Consider the following 24,286-nt stretch of genomic DNA (forward strand, 5'->3'; position numbering starts at 1 on the left):
ATGAAAGAACTTTTATATTGCAGCTGGCGGCAGTACAGAAATACACTTAGAATTATACCCTTATCAGACAGAAGAGAATGGTCTCAGCAGACAGTACTGAGCATCTGTGATCTATGTGATGGCAGAGCAGATGACTGAACAATTCTGCTTCAACTTAAATTCTCTTAGTAGATTCACTGCCAATTTTTCTGCTAGGGTCCTGCCCCAAAGCCAAAAATCAAAATAAGATTCTATGCTGTAGCCAGTTCTGCAAAACGGGAGCAGATCCCATTTTTTTTTTTAAATGCAGCAATAAAGCAGGCAAGGTCTTTGCACTTAAAACCTGATATGAATGCAACACGTCTTGCAGTACTTAGTATTTATCTGTAAGATATCTGTAATGTGTTGTGAAAACAGTTCTTACTTTTATTGCAGAAATAGAAAGAATGGCATTGCAAGTGAGGAACTTAAGATCTGAGGGAAAATTAATCCTCTGTATATATGTCATACATATCCATCTCTAACCTGGTCACTGTGTTACTGCAAGTGTCTGACTCTGCTTTAACTCTGTACAATCTCAGTTTTCTCCTGTGCAATTGTTAGAACTACAAGGTGAAGGAATTACAGTCTCAAGTGTGTGCCCTGAATGCTGACAGAGCAGATGCTTATCCTGCTGAGATATATATACATATGTAAGTATGTGTATACACAATCTATATCTATGTATTTATCTATCCCTGTATGTAAAAAGGTGAAGCATAATAGCACCCAGATACTACAGATAGAAGTGGGTTTGAATGGTTTTAGGTGATGCATAGCCAAGAAGTAAAATAGGCTTTCAAGATAGTCTTTACTTAAATATATAAATACAAACAGTGGATAAATACCAAGAAGAAACCACAAATTAAAAGAACCAAAGCAAACCAAACCACAAACACCAGTGCTGTCAGAATAAATCTTTTGCTTAGTAAATTTAAAGAAACTTACGTGCAAGGGGTTCCACTTCCCAGCCTTCCAGCACAGCACAAGGGAAAGGATACACAAGCAGAGTAAGAGACAGGAGGAAGCAGTCTTTGAAGTCACTGGTATAATTCAGACAGGACAGCTGAGGCTAATAACTTCTAAAAGCAGAGCAGACTAAAGCATGCCTACCAGGCAAAACACAGCTCGTGAATGCACTGTCTTTCACAGATGGAGTGGCAGATTCTGGGCTCTGCCAGTGCATGGCTGAGCTCTCCAGTACATTCATAGATAGCAATTTTCTGGAGAACAATCCCATTCACTTTGGGTCAGTCACATCAATGGGGCAAAGTGTCCTGACTTTACATGATCTGTAAGGATTAGTTTTACCATCTGCACACAAGCCCTGTGTCTGCACAGCAACTGTAATGTATTTCTGGGGGTGACATCTTCCTGTCAAATGTACCACAGGCAGCAAGACACAAAAGTCTAGCCCAAACAGTCTTGCTCTGGGAATACTAGAAAGAAAATACAGAGCTCTTTGCAATACCTCATTAATACCAAAACCCAGAAGAGGCTGTGATCAGTAATTTTGCCACTAGCAAACACAGCAGAATTTAATCTTGTATTATTACTGCTATCATTTCCAGCTGTGAAATGAACATTTTGCTATGAACTACTATAAAGAAGAAAAAAAAACTGGCAGCCCCAAGAAAGCAGTTTACTTGTTGGGTTTCTTTAACCTGGTTTCCCTAATGTAGTTTAGTTCAGTGTACCACATTGTAAAAAGGAATTGCAGAAGTACATATAAAGACAATCACTATACAGAGTATTATTAACCTATCTGACAATCATTAGGAGTGGGAAAAAGTTTTCAGGAAAGGAAAGAAGAGTTTATCTAAAACAAGATGTGTCTTCACTAGTATGTTGTGGATTAGGGAAAAAAAAACCAAACCCAAACAAAAAGTGACCTCTATTGATAATGGAAAACTTAAAATCATGAAACAGAACCGTGTTGTCTTACCTTGCCCTTTGAAATAGCTTTGTAGGCTGCCTTTATGATTAGGTAAGACCAAAAACAGTGCAGAATTTGAAGAACCATAAGCAGCACATTGAAGACCCACAAGGCAGGAAAATTGCCCAGAGCTTCATACAGTTCAAACAACGTTGTATTTAATATCCTAGAAAAAACAAGGGACAGAAAAATAATAACCATTTCCTTAAGCCAACAATTTCAAAGAAGTTATTTTAAAATCAAAATGACAAGTACTTCATTAGATGGAATCCACATGGACAGTTGGTTTTCAAAGTAACAGTGACTTGGACTAAATCACACAGGTGTCTCCAGAGAGAAACAACACCCAAATGTTGCTTTCAATATTTAACTTGATTTGTAAACATTGCATACAAAAAAGAAAGGTCTTCAGTGTGCATTTCTTCTCTTCATCTCTACAGCTAGCAGGTGTTGGTTGACCCAAATAACTCCTTCCCTGATTGATAACAAAAGTTACTGGCCCCCATATTAGCCACTGTTTTGCACTAAATCCGATTTGCACACCACTTATGTACAACCATGAGTGAGGCTTGGCAGTTACATCCAGGACAGGTGGACAATGGACAGGGAGGGATGTGAAACCTCATTGCAGCCTTCTGGTACTTAAAGGGGACTTATAAAAACATGGGGACAAACTTTTAAGTAGGGCCTGTTGAGATAAAACAATGGCTAATGGTTTTAAGCTAAAAGAGGGTAGATTGAGACTAAATCTAAAGAAGAGGATGTTTACAATGAGAGTGGTAAAACACTGGAACAGATTACCCAGAGAGGTTGTAGACTCCCCATCCCTGCAAACATGCAAGGCCAGGTTGGACAGGGCTCTGAGCAATCTGATCTAGATGAAGATGTCCCTGCTTGTAGTGGGATAGAATATAAGCAAATCAAGATAGTGTAGAAAGCAATCTTACTCCTAAGGAGTTGCAGCTGGGCAATTATCAAAGATGAAGAACAGGCCTGACTTTACCAGGCCACAGCTGTAACCAATGAGAAGAAGAGTGCTATAACAGAGTGGGGTGGGTGGTTGAGAAGGGAACTGGAGTCAGTTGGCCACTTTATGAAGAAGAGTCGGTGCTCTGAGAGCTGCCCACGAGAAACAGCAAGAAGATTTGAAACTTTTGTGATAAGGAGAGAACAGTATGGAATCCCTGCAATAAGATGACAACATCTGCTCATTGCAGGGGGGTTGGGCTAAATGACATTGCAATCCAAATCATTCTATGACCCTAAGAAATCCAGGCAGTTCTACACATTTGAAACAAATTTTTGAGAATCAGCATTTCAGATGCAGGCAGTAAACTGATGTTATAATGACTTCTGAAGCTTTGTGAATCCAGCACTAACTTTCTGCTCAAATACCCTGCCACAGCAGGTGATTTCAATCTATCTTAGCAAACAGCCTGAGAGCAGAGTGGAGAACAGACAATAGAAACAATGGTATTTTAAAAAACAAATAACAATCTAGGAACGGCTGTTAATTAGGTTGGAAAAAATAAGGCAATATAAGGATTTGTCAAACTTCATCTACTTTCCCTGCTGATGCAGAAATTCATTAAAAACTCCGCTGCCTCTCTGTTCTTTGCTCCTGTTTTAACTCGCCCAGCCCCGCTGGTCACTAGATGGCGCGTTCAGCCCGGCCAGCACCGGGACCCCGCACGGGCACAGAGCAGCGCTCAACTCCCCGGAGAAATTATGGACATTTGTCTCATCTTTCTAATAAACAACCACATTCCCCACAGCCCTTTCCAGCAACATAAAACCAATTAAAAAAAAAAAAAAGTAGTACTAGTATGAAATATGTACAAACAAAATCCGGAATACCACATTTAGTGGTAATGATGAAACACCCAATGTGTGTAACACCATTGATCAAAAATCAACCAGTGATTGCTCATACACTGGATTTAATACTGTAGGGGTACTTCATAGTACTTCTACCTTTTCATTTTTGCCTTCTTACAGAAGCTGCGTGTTTTATAACCTTCCTAGACAGTGTTTTTAAACTGTCTTCTGTTTATGGTGTGAGCACCAGAAAATGTTTTCCAGTTTGCAAAAACCCCAATATATTATTGCTTCTGTCAGGTGGAACTCTTCAGTCTCAGCTTTGTGCAATTTGTTCTGCCAGTGGTAGCTATATTTGTCACAGTAACACCCCACTTTACAGTTCAAGGGGACACTCTCATCACATCGAAACAGACGTGGAGTCAGCTCTGTTCAACTTCACCAGTGCTTACTGCAGTTCTAACCATTATATCAAATTCAAACTTGAAATCAACAACTCCTGTATATAAAGTTACCATTGTTTACACTCAACTGTCTCTATGTCTAAAACTTCAAATGCCACAGAATTGTAAGTGAACCTTCTGCAGGTGTCTGTTTATATTTTATTAACTGGACCAAATTCATCTCTGGGGACTTCCACAGAAGTCAAGTAAAAAAAAGCAGCATTAGAGATGAGTTAGTCCACTCTTGCAGAAGTCAGGAAGAAAGCAAGGCCAAAAAGAGTGCTTTTGGTATCAAAAACAGTCCCATGTGCAAATGACTCATATATTGCGTATTAGACAGGGAAATAAGCTCCAGTGAAAAAGAAGACTGTTTTCTAATCTGTTATGTCTGGCAAACTAAGGACAGGACTGGAAATCTCCATTAAAGCTGCAAAAAGGATCCTATTAATTGCCCAGCAATGTTAAGAGGGTTCAGTGGTCTGATGTGCAGGCTAGGTGTTCACGTGGAGCTAAGGCTATATCTAAGCACCTACAGAGCAGAACCTGAGTGAAAAATACAGAAAATTACAGAAAAAATAGAAGTGAGCAAATAAACTCTCAAAATAAATAAATTATTTCATATTAGAAGTCTGAAATGGGGAAAAATTCATAAGGTTATGAGTCAGAATATACCGAGAAATTCTACTTGTAGAGACTGAGGAAGAAGGGGAGGAGAGACAGGTTAGACCACTTTCCATCAATTTCACTGCTTCAAGTATTCAATGGAAGCATTTTAATCAACTACACAAGTAATAGGGACTGAAAATAGCAGAACAAAAATAGATGGAGGAGAAAGTGCCTATAAGATGCATATGCAAATAAATATTGGATTAAAATAGTCAGAAAAGCACTTAAATCTGTAAACACTCTTGCTGGGACTTTTCAAAGCTCTCCAGTGATTAAATTGCAGCTTTTCATAATGAATGGTGGAAACTTTGATTTTTGGGTATCTGACTTGGAAACAGCTGGACTTGATCTCACAGGGGAAAATTACGTTAAGCTGCAAGTGCTCTACCTTTCTGAAAACTTTTGTCAGCATTTCTCAAGTCTTTGCAATTTGCAACTAAATGTTAGCTTCTGCTTTTGAAAATAATTTTTGGACTGTTTGTTTTCTGAGCCCCTGGAAGATTTTGAGAAGCTGGAGAACACAACACAATTTCATAGAAGGTATTCTTCCCTCGTTAAATGCATTCCAAGGAGGGTTGTGCACCTGGCTGTGTGAAGCACTCAGTTTAGCATCTTGAATTAAGCAGTATGGCTGATGAAAGCAAATAAAAATAAATTCACCACTTAAGTTCCAATTTACTCTTACAGAAATCTGTGGTATTTTTTCAGGAACGCTGCCACAATATCAGAGCCACTGGGAGAGATAATCCTGTACTTACTGTAGTACCACTCTAATTAAACACTCAGAATAGAATGAACACATTTTCAACCACTACTAAACAATCACCTGCAACACACCAACAGTAGCACAGGTTTTTCCTCTAGCTCTTTATCTAGCCAGCAAAGCCGTACTTGGGACACTAGAGGTAACAGATCCACAGTGACTCATTAACATTACACTCCCCTACTTAGTGGGCCCAAATCCAGGCTCTTGGGTGTCAGCTACTAATTCTTGGCAAGTTGATTCCTTGTCTTGCACTAAGGATGAAAGGAAAACCTGGAGATGAAGGGAGATAAAGAAAGAGAGGAATGGGTGGAAGAGTAAAATCCTTATCTATATTGTCTGAGAACTGACAAAAATATTCTGTGTTTGCTTCTGAAAGGATCCTGAGAGAAACAAAAAGAGCTGAAAAGGAAGATCATGTGAAAGGAACAGGTATTCTTCCAGACAAGCAAGAAATTACAGATAAACTCTGCAGAATGATGCATAGCAGCATGATGGGCACTATTATCACATCCAAGGGGAGCAGAAACTGCAGCTGAAATTAGTGCTACTGCAAGTTTGCCTTCCCTTCTGCAACACTGTCCAGTGCCCAATATTCTGCTGCAACATGCTGAATTAAAGTCACTTTGTTAACACAGCACAAGAGATGGAAGGCTCAGATATGACCAAGAACAGCACAATACAATACCAGCTTGTCTAAATAATTCAGAATGAATGTCTTTATCCCCATTATGTGTATATTAGACAACAGTATTCTATATTGCACCGCAACACCTGTATTGGGACACCTTTCAGTACTGCATACATTACCAAGAATATACGTAATTACATTTATGTAATTATGTAGTTACATTAATTATCCTGTTTGGTGCAAGTAACTCAACAGTACTCCTACCAGCAATGCTTCAAAGTTTCTGCCCCTTTTTAAAATTTTTCCTTTAAAAACCCAAACATTTGCACCAAAACATAGTCATTTATTCTTTATTATATGTGGTAAAAGTGACTATGACCAGAGAATAAAGAGTCAGGAGTTCTAAATTGTGGATTTAGCTGTTATATTAACGTATGTGATCTAAGAAATTCTCAAATTTTTTTACACAGGTCATTTTTTGGTAAAGATGGGCACAAAGTATTGGCACACCTTGTTGGCCACATAAAGATGCTGTGAGAGTTATTAGCTTGATAAAAAACTACTTCTTTAACAGATGCCATAAAAGTGATAGGTAGAAAAAAATGCCCCTGAGATTCACAGATAGATGAAGAGCAGTGGAGCGTGAGAGTACATGTATGTGCACATGTTGATCAGCCACAGGATGATAAATCAGATACTTTCATCAGTGGGCAAGATTCATCTCTAGGATTTAGACCTTGACTGAAATCTGATAGGACTTCATATCCCAGGCTGTCCTAGTTACTTTTAAGGCCAGTGCTACACAACAGACCTTACACACAGATGTTTCTGCATGAAACTTCAAATGACCTAAACAGCTTTTACCTGAGAAGTGTATGGAATCGTACACAAAACAGTCATCAAATTGAGGAAACTTTGGTTTATAGCACTCCATGTACTGGAGTCCTCAAGCTGCAGTGCAGCTAAATATTTAATTATAGCAAATCCAGTACATTAAGGGCTACACTGCCAAGTTTTTCATCTGAGTTTCAACTTGGCCAGCTGCTGTGTCTATATCACTGTTCTGCTTCTTGGTTCTTGCTGAGTGGGAGAACAAGCTTGTTTCCCTTTCCAGATCCTGCTGTCTCTTACATTTTCAACCCTCCAGAGTATTCAGTGCATGGTAAATACAAGAGCAGTAGCAGAGACCCACTGTGAACAGAGAACAGTCAGATGAACCAGTCACCCACACAGAAGCAATGAAGCAGGGAAAGGACTGGGAGAGGGAGAGAGGGAGAGAGATGATCTTTCAACAGCATCTCAGACTGATTCATCAGATTGTTTGGTTGGTGATGCTCATTACCCTCCTTCTTTTAGAGAGCTGATGAAAGATCTCTGCAAAATGCAGTGACAGAAAGAATATAACCTATTGAGTCAGTATTCAGAGCAACATTAAATCCACACACTTCAGTTTTATCAGTGAGGTCACCTCCACACGGCATTCGGCTCACCTGCAGCAGCCCCACAGCAGAGGATCTCCTGACAGGGTACCAATACATGCCCAGCTGCTGTGGGGATGGGTGGCTCCTGTCCTAATGCTAATCAGCAACAATATGTCTTTGCAGAAATTACAGCCCTGCCACTGAGACTGTTATTTTAAGTCCTGTGTGCAGATCAATAGGATTTCCAATTACTTAACTAAAATGATGGAGCAGGCAGGAAATTATTCATGTTTGATGTACTGTAGAAGAGACCTGATCAAGCTGTCACTGTCCTGGTTTCAGCTGTGCTTTTCACTCAATTCCTTCTCATCAGCAGTTACTGCCCATTAGCTGATTTTGCAGCCACTGGTATGAATAGTAGCATTTACACTCTTGTGGATAGAAAAAAAAAAAAGATACAAGGTCATAGGCACTTTCACAATCCGAACTCAAACCTCAGAAGAGTCCTTCATAGACATCAGGTTATGGAGAGAACTCAAGTTTCCTAGCAGAAGGTAATTATAGTCAGCAAGATGTTGTATCAGTAATGTGTTATGACAAAATGCTTGTGTAAAGGCCCATGATAATAACTCACAGGTACTGAAGAACTGTGTTATGCTAAGAATGACACTTCCAAATCTGAAAATCTTCAGGCACATATAAAACTTTTATATGAGCAACAGAGAACATATATCAAGATCCATTTTCCTGGAGTGCATGTTATTCTCCAAAGAGGAAAAGCATTTCTTGTAAACTATATAGTTTCCAATCTTTGCAAAACAGAGTATCAGAGTATAAAAAAGCCATCCTCCTGCCCCTTTCTGTTGAGTAAAACTAAGTGCAGTTGTGCTTAACTATATGCAACATCAATGTCGCTGAAATAATCTCTAAACAGTTTTCAGTTTAATCCAATTTTCTTAATAATTATTTGTGCTTTCAGAGATATTAAGGGTCAAGCTCTGCTATTGTGCAACACCAATGAAAGCTATGGAATGTGCTCATTTACATGGGGCTAGGTTTCTCCCAGGGTGCTCAGCCACCATGACCCCCTCCTAGCTGAACACAAATCAGATGCCAGCTCCATCAGGGCTGCTGATCATGGTGGTCAAAAGTCTTGACTGTTTCAAGCTGGTAAGTTAACTTACTCTCCTGCTTTTGCACAGCTATGATTTTTACATCCCACATCTGTCAGAAGCTTGCAGTAGCATTGTTCTGCTTTTGTATTGACTCTGTAGCACCACAAAATATGTGCCTGGGGCTAAAGATATCTCTAAGAGAAAAGGGGCTGAGAAGAGGCAGAATGTTTGCACAAGTTCAAACTACCTACCTGAGCTGATTTAAAAGTGGCTAAGATGTCTGGCCACAAGAAAAACAACCGTGCTGCTTCCTTTGCCCTGACACATTTATGGCAGAATAATTCTGAACAAGAGAAGTGCCACTGCACAGGTATTTGTCCTGTTTCCAATTGGAGCACAGGTTTTAGACAGGACATTTTTCTTAATTAAAAAAGAAGTAAGAACCCAGCTGAATAGGCTATCCTTTACAACAGAATGAATTATTATAGCCACAGAGTACAGTCTATAGAAACTAAAAATGAGGATAAGAATGGCTTTGGAAGTCTGATGAAATCTTTTTTCATATAATTTTTTCCTGCTATGATCACACGAAAATTTTAAAAATGGCAACTCTGAGCAAATGCCACATTTTGTTATTTACATTGCAAGCCCATAATGGTGACTGATGCCTCTAACCTTTCCATTTCTTATAGCTTCCCTGTAAATAGCTGGATAAGTATTAACCTGTACTCCAAAGATTTCACCCTTGCTTCTTGTAAAACTCCAGAGGCCTGAGTTCACAAATGCTGTAAAAAATTGAAGGAAATAAAATAACTAGGCATTAGAAAGGATAACATCTAATAATGTTCTGTCAGAAGCAGATGGGATGACAACACTATATACACTCTTCTAAAGAGCTAAGATGAGAGTTGTGAGTAAATTTATAGAGATTTAGTTAATTAAACATTCTTTTTAATCCATAAATTGAAGTCTATGAGTTCTTTGAATATACTATTGTTAGTTTGCCAAAACCTTGTTATTAAATGGTCTTGATAAACTGATTGATTATAAGTTGCCTGCTGAAACTACAAACAGGCTGAAATGTAAGCAGATAATTTTTGCTAGTTCTACAGCATCCACTCAATGACAGTATGAATAGCATCAGAAATCAAGTATCAAAATCATAATTTATTCTTTCAGTATCTGCTACCCACAAGCAACATGTGATTATGATTGTGCCCTGGTTTAGACAATATTCTTGGCAAAATGAGCTTAAAACAGTGTCAGAAGAGATCATCTTAACAAATTATTATTATTATTAAATTATCCTAGCTAGGCTAGAAAGGTTTACAATCCAACAACAGTAACCAAAACCATTGCAAAACAATTGTGTTCATTCAGAGGGCAGACAAGGTCTGGGCAGCTGGGATTCATCTAACTACTTGAATTCTCACTATGTGGAGAACCTGACCAGGACTCTGCTTTAACCACTGCCTATGTATTGCTTTGGCACTGTAGGGTGCTTTAAAGGGTAGGTTGGAGCTTTCTGTTTCACCAGTAAGTTCAGAGGAGTGAAGCAGAGTGACTCTGCTGGGGTCCACATGCTGTCTTCCCACACAGCGCACATACTCCAAGGGCCAGGCAGGAGAAAACGTGCCAGGAAAGAAAACCAGCATGAGAGACAACAATTCAACTTCACTGCTTCTTAAGAGCTGTACAAACCCAGCCAATATCAGCTAAACAACAAAATGAGAGGGTCAGCAAATCTTTGTAGCAGCTGCTTCTTATGGGGGTTCTGCAGTGCCCTATTTGCTCAGAGAGAAGCTGATTCCAGGATAAATGAAAGGAAAGAGAGCAGTTCAAACTGGCAGTACTGTATCACTGTCTGGAAACACAGTGTGTGCACTAAGGACAGGGCTATGCCCCACACTGGTGTTCAGCCAGTGGTGGAACTCAGGAGGAGCTGTTCTGCCAGTCATGCAGAGATGACTGCAGCTCTGGCAATGAGTAACTAGGGCTCATTAGAGCTCACCATGCTGAACAGAAGTGAATTGTAACTCATGAAGAATCACACCAGGCTTGTCTGGTTCATGCAGATACTCACTGCCATGTAAAGGCAATTAGATTATCAGCCATGAGCCAGACTGTGTGTACTGCCATGAACAAGCTTTAAAAATTAAAGAATAGCAAGGAACAAAGTTGTTCTTCTGAGGATTGGCTGACCCATACTTATATAAGGTACATTGGCACCAAAATCTCATTTAGAAGCTACACACTGCAGTTGATGAGGAAACATACATCTGAAACAGCTTTGAATTTTAACAGTGAGAATTATTTTTTTCCATTTTTTCCCCCCAGAATATTTCCAAACAGACTCACAAAAAGAAGATCCAGCTAAGATGTACCTACTGGCATGAAACAAGACTATACCAACTAATCAAAGTAGTTGACTGTCCATCTTCACAGCTTTTAATGTGATACAACACTCTGGACACTGACAGTGTACAAAGAGATCAAGAACAGAAGGGCATAATAAGGACTACCTGGATTATTCCAAATTTGTCCAGATGAGAACTTGTGGGACAGCATATGCAGAACATGACCTCTGCTCTTTATAATCTGCTTCAATCAGGCTTTCACTTAAATCTGCACTGTTAAGGCACTATTTTATATTTCTCAGTGCATGTGTGTAATACGAGCATGCTGAGAATTCACAGGTCAAGCCATGAATGCCAAGGCTGTTTGCTTGTGTCCTTGTCTTTTGACAGCAGTACTTGTCAGCAACACTTCCCTGAAACACATGTTTTTACCTCCCAGACAATATAACTCATTATAAAAGTAATCAAAAGAAGTGAAAAACTCCAGAAAACTGCATGCTAGTAACTAGTCAGAGAAATTTGAAAGAGCCTGAATTTAACTGGCTTGGCCCCTAAACCTGGTAAATAAATATAAGCCCATCTTCCCTGAGAGCTTGAACTAACTGCTTTACCCAGCCTGATTAGACTAGACAAGGGCTTGTATAATTTATATTAATTTTTGGTTGAGATTGCTTTCATTCTCCCTACAATCCTGGTTCACCTGAGAAGGCACCATGTTCCCCCTGACTCATGGAGAGTTGTGTTCTATGTTGTAATTTGCTAGAACAGTGATTATGTGCAAGTGGGAGAATTTCACAAGCAAAATGTCTTGTCAGTGAAAATAGCAGTTTTACTCCTACATTCACTTAGCAGCAGGAGGCAGAAAGTATCCTGGGGTTTTTGAATTATTGCTGAAATGAACTCCAGATGCCTGCAGAAAGACTGCTAAATATATACCTAATTGCCAGTTTCTTTTGTCTTAGCCCTGCTGTTAAACACCCTTCAAACAACAGCATTTGATACATTCTGAATTCTCTATGAGCACCTCTATGCACAATGAAGTGGCTCTTGTGCCAAGGGGCAGCACAGCAGGGCCTGGGAAGTGACGTCTCTGCCAGCCTGTCTGGGGTATTCACCTTCCTGTGTGGGGGAAGTTTTCTTACAAATTACAGCCTTGCTTTTACATTACATGCACACTGATTTTATACCTCTCAGCCTTTATGCTAGCAAAATTTGCATATTTATGTAATATTAATCAGGCACCAAATTTTGCTATTTTGAATTTTCAGCAAAGGAGAGCAAAACTATACTTCCTGGCCTGCTGCCACTCCAGTGAGTCATCTTTGCTGACATGCAAACTAATAGAGCTGAAGATTTAGAATTGCTGTTTCATAGAGGAAAAGGATTTGGGAGACAAGCTCATGTATGCCATGGCTCATCCCTGCCAACTCTGACTCCCATATGCATTGCCTGCAGTACAGCTGAGAACAATGAAACTGCCTCTGGCTTTATCTAAGGGTAGCCATGAGGAAGAGATACACAGAATATTCTGAGTTGGAAGGGACCCACAAGGATTATCGAGTCCAACTCTTAAGCAAATGGCCCATACAGTACTCCTACCAGCAATGCTTCAAAGTTGACAAACATCAAGGCTTTGGTCTGGAAATAAAAGGGTCTTTAAAAAATCAAAGAACATTTTTATACCACACTAAACGATTTGCATATTCAAATACATAAATGTATTTTTCATTGGTTAAGGGATACACTGGCTTGGGCTTGCATAGTTTTTTTTCACGGTAGGTAGCATAGGGCTATATTCTGGATTTGTGCTGGAAACAGTGTTGGTAATTTCAGGATGTTTCTGTTATTGCTGAGCAATGCTCACACAGAGCAAAAGCATTTTCTGCTCCTCACACAGCCCTCAGTGAGGAGAATGGAGCTGCACAAGGATTTACAAAGGGACACAGCTGGCAGAGCTGCCCCCAGGGATACTCCACACCATATGGTGTCATGCTCAGCATACAAACCCGGGGGAAGAAGGAGGAAGGGGATCATGTTTAGGGTGTCAGTGTTTGCACTTCCCAGGTCACCATTACAAATAGAGCCCTGCTGTCCTGGAGATGGCTGAACACCTGCCAGCCCACAGGAAGTGATGGATGAAAGCCTTGTTTGGCTTTGCTTGTGTGGTCTTGCCTCAGCCTATTCAACTGTTTTTATCTCAGCTCATGAGTTCTCTCCCTTCTACCCTCCTGATTCTCCCCCATCTCACTGGTGGGAAGTGAGTGAGCAGCTTCTTGGGGCTTTGTTGGCAGCTGGGGTTAAAGCATGACAAGGCAGAGGGATCACCAGGGTAGCCACTCTGGTTGTGACAGGGAGCACACAGCACACTGTCAGTTGCTGCATTCCTGTCAATGGACAATCCCTGGCTCAGTTTTCTTTACACTCTCCCTTCATGTATTTCTACATTGATAATACCCATTTTGAGCTTTCTCTTTTCTGTGCTAAACCATCCTGCCTGTCTCAACCTCTCCTCATGTGAGAGGCGCCCCAGTCCCCTGATCAATCTCAGTGACTGCTAGCTGGACTGTCTCCAGTAGCTTTGTGCCTCTCTGCTACTGGGGAGGCCAGAACTGGACAGTGCTCTGCATGTGGCCTCAGCAGGGCTGGTAGGAAGGCAGGGTCACCTGTCTGAGCCCACTGCCCACCCCCTCCTAAGGCAGCCCAGGGTTCCAGCAGCCTTTGTTACCCCGAGGGCACAGAACTGGCTCATGTTCACCCCAGTGTCCACTGGAGCCCCCAGTTCCCTGGTGCAAGGCTGCTTTCCTGGTGATCAGCCCCCAGAAAATGCTGCAGGGCTCTGCACTGCTTTTGCTGAACTTCTGAGGCTCCTGTTTGCTGTATCTCCAGCCTGCTGAGGTTCCTTCCCTTTGGATGGCAGCACAACCTTGTGGTGTATCAGCCATTCCTCACAGGTGGGAACATGAGCAAACATGCTGAGGGTGTGCTCTGCCCAATAATCCAGTAATTATGTAATTACAAGCCAGTAGTTTCATCATAGAAGGTTACCAGGTTGGCCAAGTATGAGTTCCCCTTTGCAAACCCATCCAGTCCTCATCTGACTGAGCCCTCCCTTAAGCACACTCATATACTGCAGTCTCCAGCAGCACAAATGCACTGGTGAAATTGGGTCCTCCCTCCATTTCTCAATATAAAACAGAAAACAGGGGTCAGGTGAAATCCTATGAGCAGGAATGCCACCATTTTTCCTATCTGAGATCATGGAAGTAAAAAAACCCAGCTTATTTCATTTACAGAAATTCAGTGAATGGCCCAGTTGGCTTCAAGGAAGGACAGAGGAAGGGAAGCAAAACTGTTTAAGAAAGGAAAAAATGCTCCTCAAAGAAAATAACAAGTGTTTCACACACATGCAGATTGTGTTTCTATCCATTTTCGTGTTTTCTCATGTTTTCTCATGTTTGTTCACCAACTCACAACACAGTAGGGATTATGACAATATCTTTGGAGTCATCAAATGCTAAATGAGACTTCTACATTGTAGGGTTAAGCAGAGCTGATGACACAGCTCCCTAAGGGCATCTTGCTCTTACCCTGTTTGCATTAACAAAACCTCAAAGAGATATCATTAGTGAGGTTTAGAAAGGAAATTGGAGCAGGGAGGTTGACATTGGCATCTGTAAATCCTCTGCATATAAGGAGCTCAGTGGTAATCTAAATAAACTCTACAAAGGGTACAATTTCTGGCTTTCTTGCTGCTTCCCAAAAACAAAACTGTCATTGGTAATCTTCTGATGCAATGAAAGACCTCTCTTACTTGCCTGGAAATACAGGTATCTGTGCTAGTTCTGTTTATAAAAAAGAAAATATTGAAAAAAGAGCCAAGGCCAACACCTTCTCTCAGCCCTCCTCATATATAGTGCACAGGATGCAGAAAAACTTTAATGCATTTTTACATGAAGTACATCCATGTGTTTCCTAATTAGCCATCTGCCCCCTGATCAGAAGACCCCAGCTAAAGAACCAAACAACTGTGCTCAGTCTGTGTGCATGCATGTCTGTGTACCTACAAGAGCGTGAGCACATGCAAGCAGCTGACTGTCTGGGAAGATGTGAGACCACAGTAAGAGCTGTGTAATTTCACACCTGGACAGAAGTGTTACACAGCTGCCCCAGGAGCCCCAGTTCAAAGGAGAGGTGGAAAAGGAGTAGTCTGCAGTATCTCAATCTGTATGGCAACAACATCTTTATACGTATTTCAGCAGGTCAGATTTTACTTATTCCACTGTGTTTTTCTTTAAGCTGAAGGTGTTCATGAAGCATGCACTGAAAGCTACTGAGAATATTCTAGCTTCAAGCTTAGCTGCTGGTTGTTTTTTTTGGTGACTAATATTTTCATTTTCCTCTCCTTTCTTGCTAACACAGCCAGCCACCTGCTAGTCTGAAGCTCTGCTGTCTCCAGCCCACTTCTAGCTTAAAACCAGCAGAAGGGCCAGATATTTCTCATCTAGCACACAGTAAACGCAATGGCACTCTAGCAAACAGGCTGTTTCAACACCTGGTTATGTCTGAAACCCTCCCTGGTGCTTTGGGAAACAGAGTAACAGCAATGAATCGTTTTCAATTATAACATAGTTATTTCCAAGCTTGTTTGGTGCCTAGAGCTTGAGCAAAACAATGTCCTTACTCACCATAAGGGATATATGCCAAGCCTACTGACAATGAAGACAACGGCAAATGTGAGGAACAGAAGGTCACTCAGTTTTTGACACTTGCAATAGTTTGCCATTTTGGCAGCCTGCAAAAGAAAAATATGTCTTTTTATTTCCATGAGGACAACTGAATTCTCTTGTACTGTGTATATAAGCTGTAAGAAAAAGAAGAAATCAAATTTTTATGAAATCGCTAACATTTTCACTGGGCCACCTCACAGTGATCTTGGAACTCCTCTTCACCAAGCAGCTGAAAAATATCTTCTTTGGAAAAAATCCCAAACCAGACTACATAAAAATAGAGTATGTATTTAATTTCTTTATTTCCCACTCAGTATCATTTTTGAGATTCTACAATTTCAGATTTGCAAAACTCTACTAAACCTTTTACTGAACCCCAGTATGTTTATGTTGTCTTTGTCCCCAACCTCTTTACCTGCTTATCTCTCACCTTTCCAGTATGCTCCACTGGCATTTTCAGCATCCATCTACCTTCCATGTGCCCCATGCTCTCTGACCTTCTAGTAGCTGCTATATATAAACTTTGTCTCAATTTCTCCAGTACACCCCATGTACTACATTTTTCTGAAGCATCTCTTCCTTTTCTGCCTAAACAGAATAGTTTCCACCTCAAAGATTATACCCCTCCCCTTCAAGTATTTTCCCAAGGCTCTCTTTTCAGCTTCTGCTTTCTAACTTGTTGTCTTATGCTTATATTTACATGCTTTTCTCACTTGTCTTCATGCAATCTTCTGACTCTTTCCCAGTGAAGGACTCACTAATTCATTACTCTTCTCTGAAACTGCTCATTAAAACACTGATCTTCCCAGAAGTTTCTTTACCCTTTTTTCCCTGAAGAAAATGGTATATAGGGAAGGAAGCTTGTTTTAAGATGTCCATGCTGCTTCTACAGTGTTAATGTGTGCAAGCAGTTAATTATTTTAAAATAACATCTGCTTAGAGGCAGGGTCAGTCTTTCTTCATGTTTTCTGTCAAATGTATCCAGAAAGTCCACTTAAGACACTGGGAACTCTTTTGTGTCCACTTAAGCCACTGGGAACCCTTTCAAAGCTCCTTTCTGAGGGGACCTGCATCCAGCTCCCAGTACCCCAGAAGATATTTGCGCAGGCTTCCAGAGTACTAAGAGGGAGCAAAATTACTACAACCAGCCCTACAGAATAGGGCAGAATTCAAACCAGAGAAAGAGATAATCTGCATGCCAAAACCAAAACCTGCACTTTTGGATGTTACCCAATTTCTGCAATGTTCAACTAAAAACCAGAACATGAAGATTATTCCTCACTAAAGAAACCCAGTTAAGAAGCTCCCAGAATATGAGGAAAGACATCACTGCTGTGAAGAAAACATAACCCTTCTGAATCAGTCCTATTTTCTAGAGGACACACACAAATTTCCTAGCAGTTTGAAGGAAATAGCCTAGTTTGAAGGGAAAGAGAACACTTTGGTGCCAATATTCAAAGCAGAAGCATTACTAACTTCCTTGCTTTTCAGATGATGGAAAATTCAGTCCAGGAATTCTGGATGTATTTCCATGGTGGCAGTCTAAAAAACTGGTTTCTTAGTGCATGAGGCTGATATTACTATAGCAACTTGTAGTAGTATCATGCCATTTCTCAAAAACAGTACAGCTATTGGGGCATTGGTTCTCAAATAACAAATTACAATAATTCTACAAATTATAGTGATAAAGAAAGACTAGAAAAAAGGGGAATGAATATGTTGTTGTTGGATGGAACTTGGCCACCTAAGACAATAGAACACAATCTTCTGAATTTAAAAACCATGACTACAACTGAGGAACACAGCATTGAAAATTCTTGAAAATCCTACTATGGCTCTTCCATACTTCCAGATACCTTAAGATCAGTGGAAAAAATATCACCTCCAGTATTCCCACCAATGCACACTACATTTTGCAACGAGAATAACAAAAAATGGTGCTTTCCAGCTTTCCAGTGGATGTGTTCCATTATGAAATGGTAGATGGAAAGAGTCTAGCGCCCTCCAGAAAAAGGTTTTCATTTTTACAAATATGTAATAGGTAACACAAGTCAGGTGCACAACTGACCCATCACCACAAGCCATTTAACCAACTTCTTTTGCAGTTTGATAGTTTTCTTCCTCTGCACTGACCTTCCCCTCAGTAATGTCAGCACTCTGCAAGAGTCCATCTCCTCTCATATGGCACCAGTGCTGTGACCCACTGCCCTAGCAGAATTTCCAGTCAAACCAGACTGAAAGACCTGACTAGAAAGCCCACTTAAGTATGTGCCTCATGAGGAAGCATATCTGATCAATGTTTGCAACCGGTGAGAACACCAGCAATTTGTCTCAGTTAATAACCAGAGGGTAAAGTTTTAGCTAGCCTAGTACAGCTGCTCTCTAGTGTTTTTGTAGTTCCACAGAGACTGGTCTGATCTAGAACAAACATCTTTAAGTAGTTCTTTCTGGTGGTGAGAAAAGAGGAATGAAGAAAGTTTAGGTGAAGTCACAGCTAGCTATACACATCGCTGAAACAGAAAAATAAACTTGCAAAGATATGATTATTTTTATCCCAAAAAATCCATATTCTTTTTTGGTTTCTATCTCAGGAAGCCATGTGCTTTCTAGATCAAAAAAGATTAAAAAACAAAACCATATTTACAGCACTACTGAATAAGAATGGCAGGATCTTGATTTTGCAATAGGTGACTCATGCAGTAAGTCTATTTTCTTGCATAACAGGTATCCTTGCAGGTACTTGAATAAAAAATAATTTCAGACAAAATAGTTATTAACTTTGGAGGAGAGTTCAGAGACAGTCAAATTCCAGCATGACCCATAACTGATGCAGATAAAGGATGATAACATCTCTAAGTTGCCACTATGGAAGTTCAGACCATCTTGCCTTAAAAGAATTTCAATCATCCCTTCTTCTCCAAATACAGCTGCTGGTACTGGGATCCAGAGGCATGGGAACCCGGAAAGTCAGAGGTCAGCTCACTGGCCATGCCCAAATAAGCCACTAAATTGTCCAACACCCTCTGCCCAGCAAAGCAGAACAGAAACACACCGTGACACCTTGATTCTTTCAGCAATGTCAGTGTCATTGCTCCACACACCACGTCACAGGGGTTAAGAACCAGGTGAGCCACTTTCACCACTTTCCAGATTTTGCAATTTTAGCTTTTGATTTTCCCATGCTGTATTTAGAATCTGTATGTAACCCTCCCTGGCATGCAATGCATTACCAGTCTCTGCTCTGTACAAGAAACATATTGAAGGAGAAACCAGTCTGAAGTCAGAAATATGCACTGCTACAAGTGCAAGATATTTAGGCAACGAAATACACTATATTAATCACCATTACCATCTTGAAATGGCTTAGGAAACACTTGTTCTGCATAGTAAAAAGGTTCTGCCTAGAGACAGGATGACATAGGAATGATCTCACCTCTAGGACAATATCAGCTGCATCATGGAGACACAAGATCAAGGTTCCCACTCGTGTCAGATTGGTCACATATGAGAAGGTAATCAGGGTGACTGTTACAATGTGATGTGTAAACATGATTCCAAAGTCCTAGAGAAGCAGAAGCAAGGAAAAGACATAAAAAACAAAAAATACAATGAAGCAAACACTGATATTCTGTACTCATATACAAAATTGGATGGTTGTTTCTTAAATCCAGCATTATATTTAAGTTATAAAAAATATCTACTATATAAGTGTATTATACACCCTGCTCTATATTTCATTTAGACTGAATAAAAAAATCATTATATGTTAACCAAATGCAAAAACATTATTGAAAGCTAGGCAATGACCACACTTCTCAGTTCAAAATAATTTAACCTAATAAAGTAAACATTTGCAGTTGAAGCTACTTTGAAAAGGCATATGTACATGCAAATCAAATTCCACTGTAGTTTTTATGCATCAAGTAACATATGATTATAACAATATACATAACCAAGTGCCAAATAATTCACCATTCAGAAGAGAGAAAATAGCTACAAAGGAAGGCACTAGTACACTAGGACAGCAGGCAGCTGCTAAGAACAACTGGGAGAATCCCAGATCCAGACTTTTATTTGTTTGTTTTTAATCAAGGTGTTTTGTCTTCACACTGTAACAGGGTCAGGAAGTCTTCAAGTGAGCTGGAGCATCTCCTCCTAATTGGTTCTAACCCACTGCCTTCCCAAATGATGCAGGCTAGCTGGTCTCCACACCAGTAACTCAGTTATTTGGCCATAAAGTAACTGTTACTATTGAAAAATCTGGGAGTGGAGGTGCTCCCAGAAGTACCCTCACAGATACTTGCCACGGGGCAGATAAAGCAGAGGGAAAAACCTGCCTGCCTGGACGAGGCTCCCAGACTGATTAATGAGAGAACAGGACCTAATGAGACTCTTCTCAGCAAGGCACTGAATCAGTCAAAAATAGTCTTGCTGGCATTTGCTGAATGACCTGCACAGCTTTGAAGAAGTGATATTAAAACCCTTAAGATCACGGGCAACATTTAACTGGGAAGTTTCTCTATGCACCAGATGTAAAATCTGTAGCACAGCTCCCAGCAGATTCAGTGGCTCGCATGCAGAGCTGTCAGAAAGGAGAGAGATCCAGGCAGTCAAAAGGAGCAGTTCCTTAAAGCAGCCTGCTCACCAAGTGTATTGGGAGGTGGAATTTGGCTTTCTGATAGCTTTTGTTGGCCAGTCCTGTTGAGCTGTGGTAGTCTTCAGCTAAGTGGCCTACAACAGAGAAAACCAAAACTGTGCCTTTAGAGGGGCAGCATCTGGTTTGCAAAGGGAACCTGTGCCGAGCAGGAGGGCCCTATGGAAAGTGCCATGAGCTCCAATTAACACAGGGGCAGCTCTGGAAAAGCAGCAGCTCCAGCCCCTGACTGCACTGTCTGCTCAGTCCTGAGAAGCACCCTGCACAGTGTTCCCACAGCTCTCTTTGGGAATGCAGCAGGCACCACTGGTTTTAAGGACGTGCAGTGCCACTGCCTCCCAGTACCAGCACCTGCAGTCCATGGAAAAACCTGCAGCTTGGGCAGTCTCACTAACTGCAGAGGGACAGGGCCTGCTCCCAGCCTATCACTTATGTTCAGTGCTGTCAGGTGCTACAAGATCCTATTTCCTGCTCCTCAGTAGGCACTGCCAGTACCTCCAACACAGACAGAAGAAAAAGACAATCAAAGGCTGTTTGCCTTTGAGTGTCCTGAGGAAAAACAAGGGTATGGCATCTCAGTCATTTCAGGAACTACAAATACACAGATAAAGACCATTTCACCACATCACAATAATAAAACCAGCAAAGCACCTACCTTCTTACATGGGATTACAAGGGTAATCTACTGTTATTGCCCTGGGTAAGCTACTATTATTGCCCTGTGGTCATACTGCTCTTTACCTCCTTCACCTGCAGGCACTATGGCACTGTTCTTAATTTCCCTTCCAAAAGCAATTATGTTAGCACATAGGCAGTCCTAATGGGGCAAAAAGTCAAGTAGAAAATCTCCTCTATTTTCACAGCTGACACATTCATGTTCTACAAATACAAGATTTCTAGTCCCTCTTGGATATTCTTCAAGGCATTCCTGACAATATGGATTATTCCTAAGAAATCCTAATGATCTTGGGCAGCAGTCTTCTGCATTTTTGCATGACTCTTCTTAAAGAAATGCTGTCAGGGGAACTCCTGTAATAATGTTTCTTAAAAAAGACAGTTACTTGACTCTGCCACCTCTGAAACAGAGGTGCTGGACTGACCTACGGAAAACTGTTGAAAAAAAGTAGTAATTATATAAATAATACTGATTTGTTATTGGGATTGTTTCTTTCCTCTTTGTGACACTTTCAAAAGTCATTAATTAATACTATGCTCTGAATATGCTACCTGTTAGACTTTAGTTATACACAAGGGTATTGAACACATAGATACCAAGTGGTACCTGTGTTCCCTGTGTTCCCATCCTACTCCAGCATTTTCACCCACATACAGTAGCAGCTGTACAGGAATGGGCTTCTTAATTTTTGTGGGGTTTTTTTGTTTGTTTTTTTGTTAATGTATTTCAAATCACATGTATGTTCGTGAAAGATGTGTTTATTTACAGAAGATTCATAGCCTCCAGTTGTAACTGCTGGAAGATGTCATGTGCCTAGGTTAAGAAAATCTGTGGTTAAGAATAGGAGAAGGAACCTATTCTAGACACCATCAGTGGGAAGAACAGAGGGCAGACAGCAGAGAAACCCCATGGGTCTCAACTTGTAGACAAGCCCTCTGGAATTAAGGTCTCTGCCACCCACATTTGTTTAATGTGTCACACTCACTGACTGAACTGCCAAGGGGCCATGGAGCATTAGTGCCACTGAAGGGCAAAATAGCAACTGCATGGCTTATACTACAGATCAGCAAGGAAAGGGAAAGGTCTGCAAAACACATGCAATCTAAACTGCTTCCACTGAAACAAAAGAAACCAATTCTGTGTGTCTTTCTTTGCTAAGAAAAGTCTCTTTGAAGAAAGAAATCTAGTATCCAAATCTAGCAAAATATAGTGTAAATTTTCTAGAATCAAATTTCAGTATTCAAGAAAATCAGCACCTACAGATCATTTTGTTCTTGGAATGAGTGAACTGTCATTAAAAAAAAAAAAGCAAAACACAGAAGCTCTAGGAATTGCCAAATGCTTGGAAATAAAAGGTGTGAATACACAGAAAGGTCTCCTAGTCCTTCTACAAACCTGTTAAAACTCTGAATAGAAGTTTAATACATTCCTTTAAATGTCCCTGCCAAATATTTTTCTATTAAACAATACATCAGGTATCCAGAAAGCATGTAAATAAGCCTCACTGCTTTTAAGGTTCATCAGGTGCTTTTGAAACTGACAAACTTCAGTTTTTAATTTTTCTAATTATTTTTTCAGTATTTTACAAAACAGGAGCATGGGAAGCTGGAAAAAGATGATAAAACACCAATTCATACTAGGTTTCAGTCTTTGGAAATGAACACCCTTAAGGGAGAAAATCATTATGGCAAAATAGTTATTTCTGAAGCTAAAAGCATGCCATTATAAAACTGTAGAAGTTGATACACACAGTTCATCACTGACTTAATGCCAATAGTAGGTTTGTGCAGCAACCTAGTTTGCTCACACCTCCAGTCAGGCAAAGACAATCTGGTGGAATTTGTAACACTTAAATAAAGAAAAACAAGTATTTGAAAGTCAAAAAAAAAAAACCCAAAAAACAAACCAAAACCAAAAAACAACCCTGGAAGTAATTTTTGAAGTCATCAGTTTGCTATCAGAGAAGAATAAAATGGAGATGGGAAACAGTAAGTACATTTCTCTTGATCTACAGTAGATAAAAGACCAGTTCTGGAGTTAGGCCAGTGCTGAGGGCTGCTGCTTCCAGCAAGGACACACTGCACCTCTCCTTCAGACAAACCCAACTACATGAAAAAAACCACTTGGCTGAATTCCTGCAGTGCTCAGAACTGCCTGGGCACTTCTGACTGTCCCAGAATACAACACAGCCACTGCTGCTGAATTTAAAGTATCTAAAATGATAACCAAGATTTAGATAAAAATATTCCTTTCACTGTAACATGAAAACATCAGTGGCTTACTCAGGTTGAGAACTGTTAATCTGCTCCATACAAGTCAATTGTGAAATATTACAATAACATCTGATATTAGCTGGCAAGTTTCCTGCTTCCTGTTGAGCAGATCCCTATTTCATGTGGGCACCATTCCACACATTGCATATGGGGTGCATTACAAGGCCTCCACATTTTTTTAACTCAGTCTTCTTTTAAAAGAGAACTACTATGGTGTTGCAAGAACTGGTGACTCTGTCAAGCTTGTACTCCTTTTTGCCAGCTATTGTAAGTCTCTAGTAGTAACATTTTTCAGCTCAGTGGGTTTCCTTGGCAGCTTGCACTCCAAACAGTTTTACTGTGTGACACCAGGGCACAGCTGCATTTCTCCAATCTGATCTTTCTCGTTATCAATTCTGCTTACACTACAAAAAGAGCTGTCTCCACAGTCCAAACCGGTGAGTGGTTTAATAGGTCATTTATAAATATGGCATCTCCCCTGTTCCCTGCTGGCTGCTGATAATGAAAGGCTTTTGACTTGCTATCATTGCACTGCAGATGTGCTCCTGCTCTCTGCTGGACACTGCACATTCTCAGACAGAGCTGGTGCTTGGGACAGGAGCTGTGGCTGGGGTGTCAATAGGCTGCTAGCAATTCACTTCCCCATCTCCAGGTCCCATCCTATTTCCACAGCAGGTTGCCCCAAAGTTTTTCTGATAACAAGTACAAGTCATTTCTATATAACTAAGAAACAGACTTGGCCCCTGCAGTGTAACATATTAGTTAATATTTCTCTTGACTTAAATTCA

General features: G+C 40.4%; 1 protein-coding gene across 1 annotated transcript in view; it reads right to left on the reverse strand.

The window, feature by feature from the left end:
• CERS6 (ceramide synthase 6) overlaps positions 1 to 24,286 on the reverse strand; it is a 97,697-nt gene that overhangs the window by 7,183 nt on the left and 66,228 nt on the right. Inside the window, exons 7-10 of the mRNA XM_054636546.2 lie at positions 19,329 to 19,457; positions 15,854 to 15,960; positions 1,964 to 2,120; positions 967 to 990 (exon numbers count right to left, since the gene is read on the reverse strand). Coding sequence (XP_054492521.1) covers positions 967 to 990; positions 1,964 to 2,120; positions 15,854 to 15,960; positions 19,329 to 19,457 — 417 coding nt within the window. The remainder of the gene's footprint in view (positions 1 to 966; positions 991 to 1,963; positions 2,121 to 15,853; positions 15,961 to 19,328; positions 19,458 to 24,286) is intronic.

Source organism: Agelaius phoeniceus, chromosome 7 (genome assembly GCF_051311805.1).
Source record: "Agelaius phoeniceus isolate bAgePho1 chromosome 7, bAgePho1.hap1, whole genome shotgun sequence".
Classification (NCBI taxonomy): Eukaryota; Metazoa; Chordata; class Aves; order Passeriformes; family Icteridae; genus Agelaius; species Agelaius phoeniceus.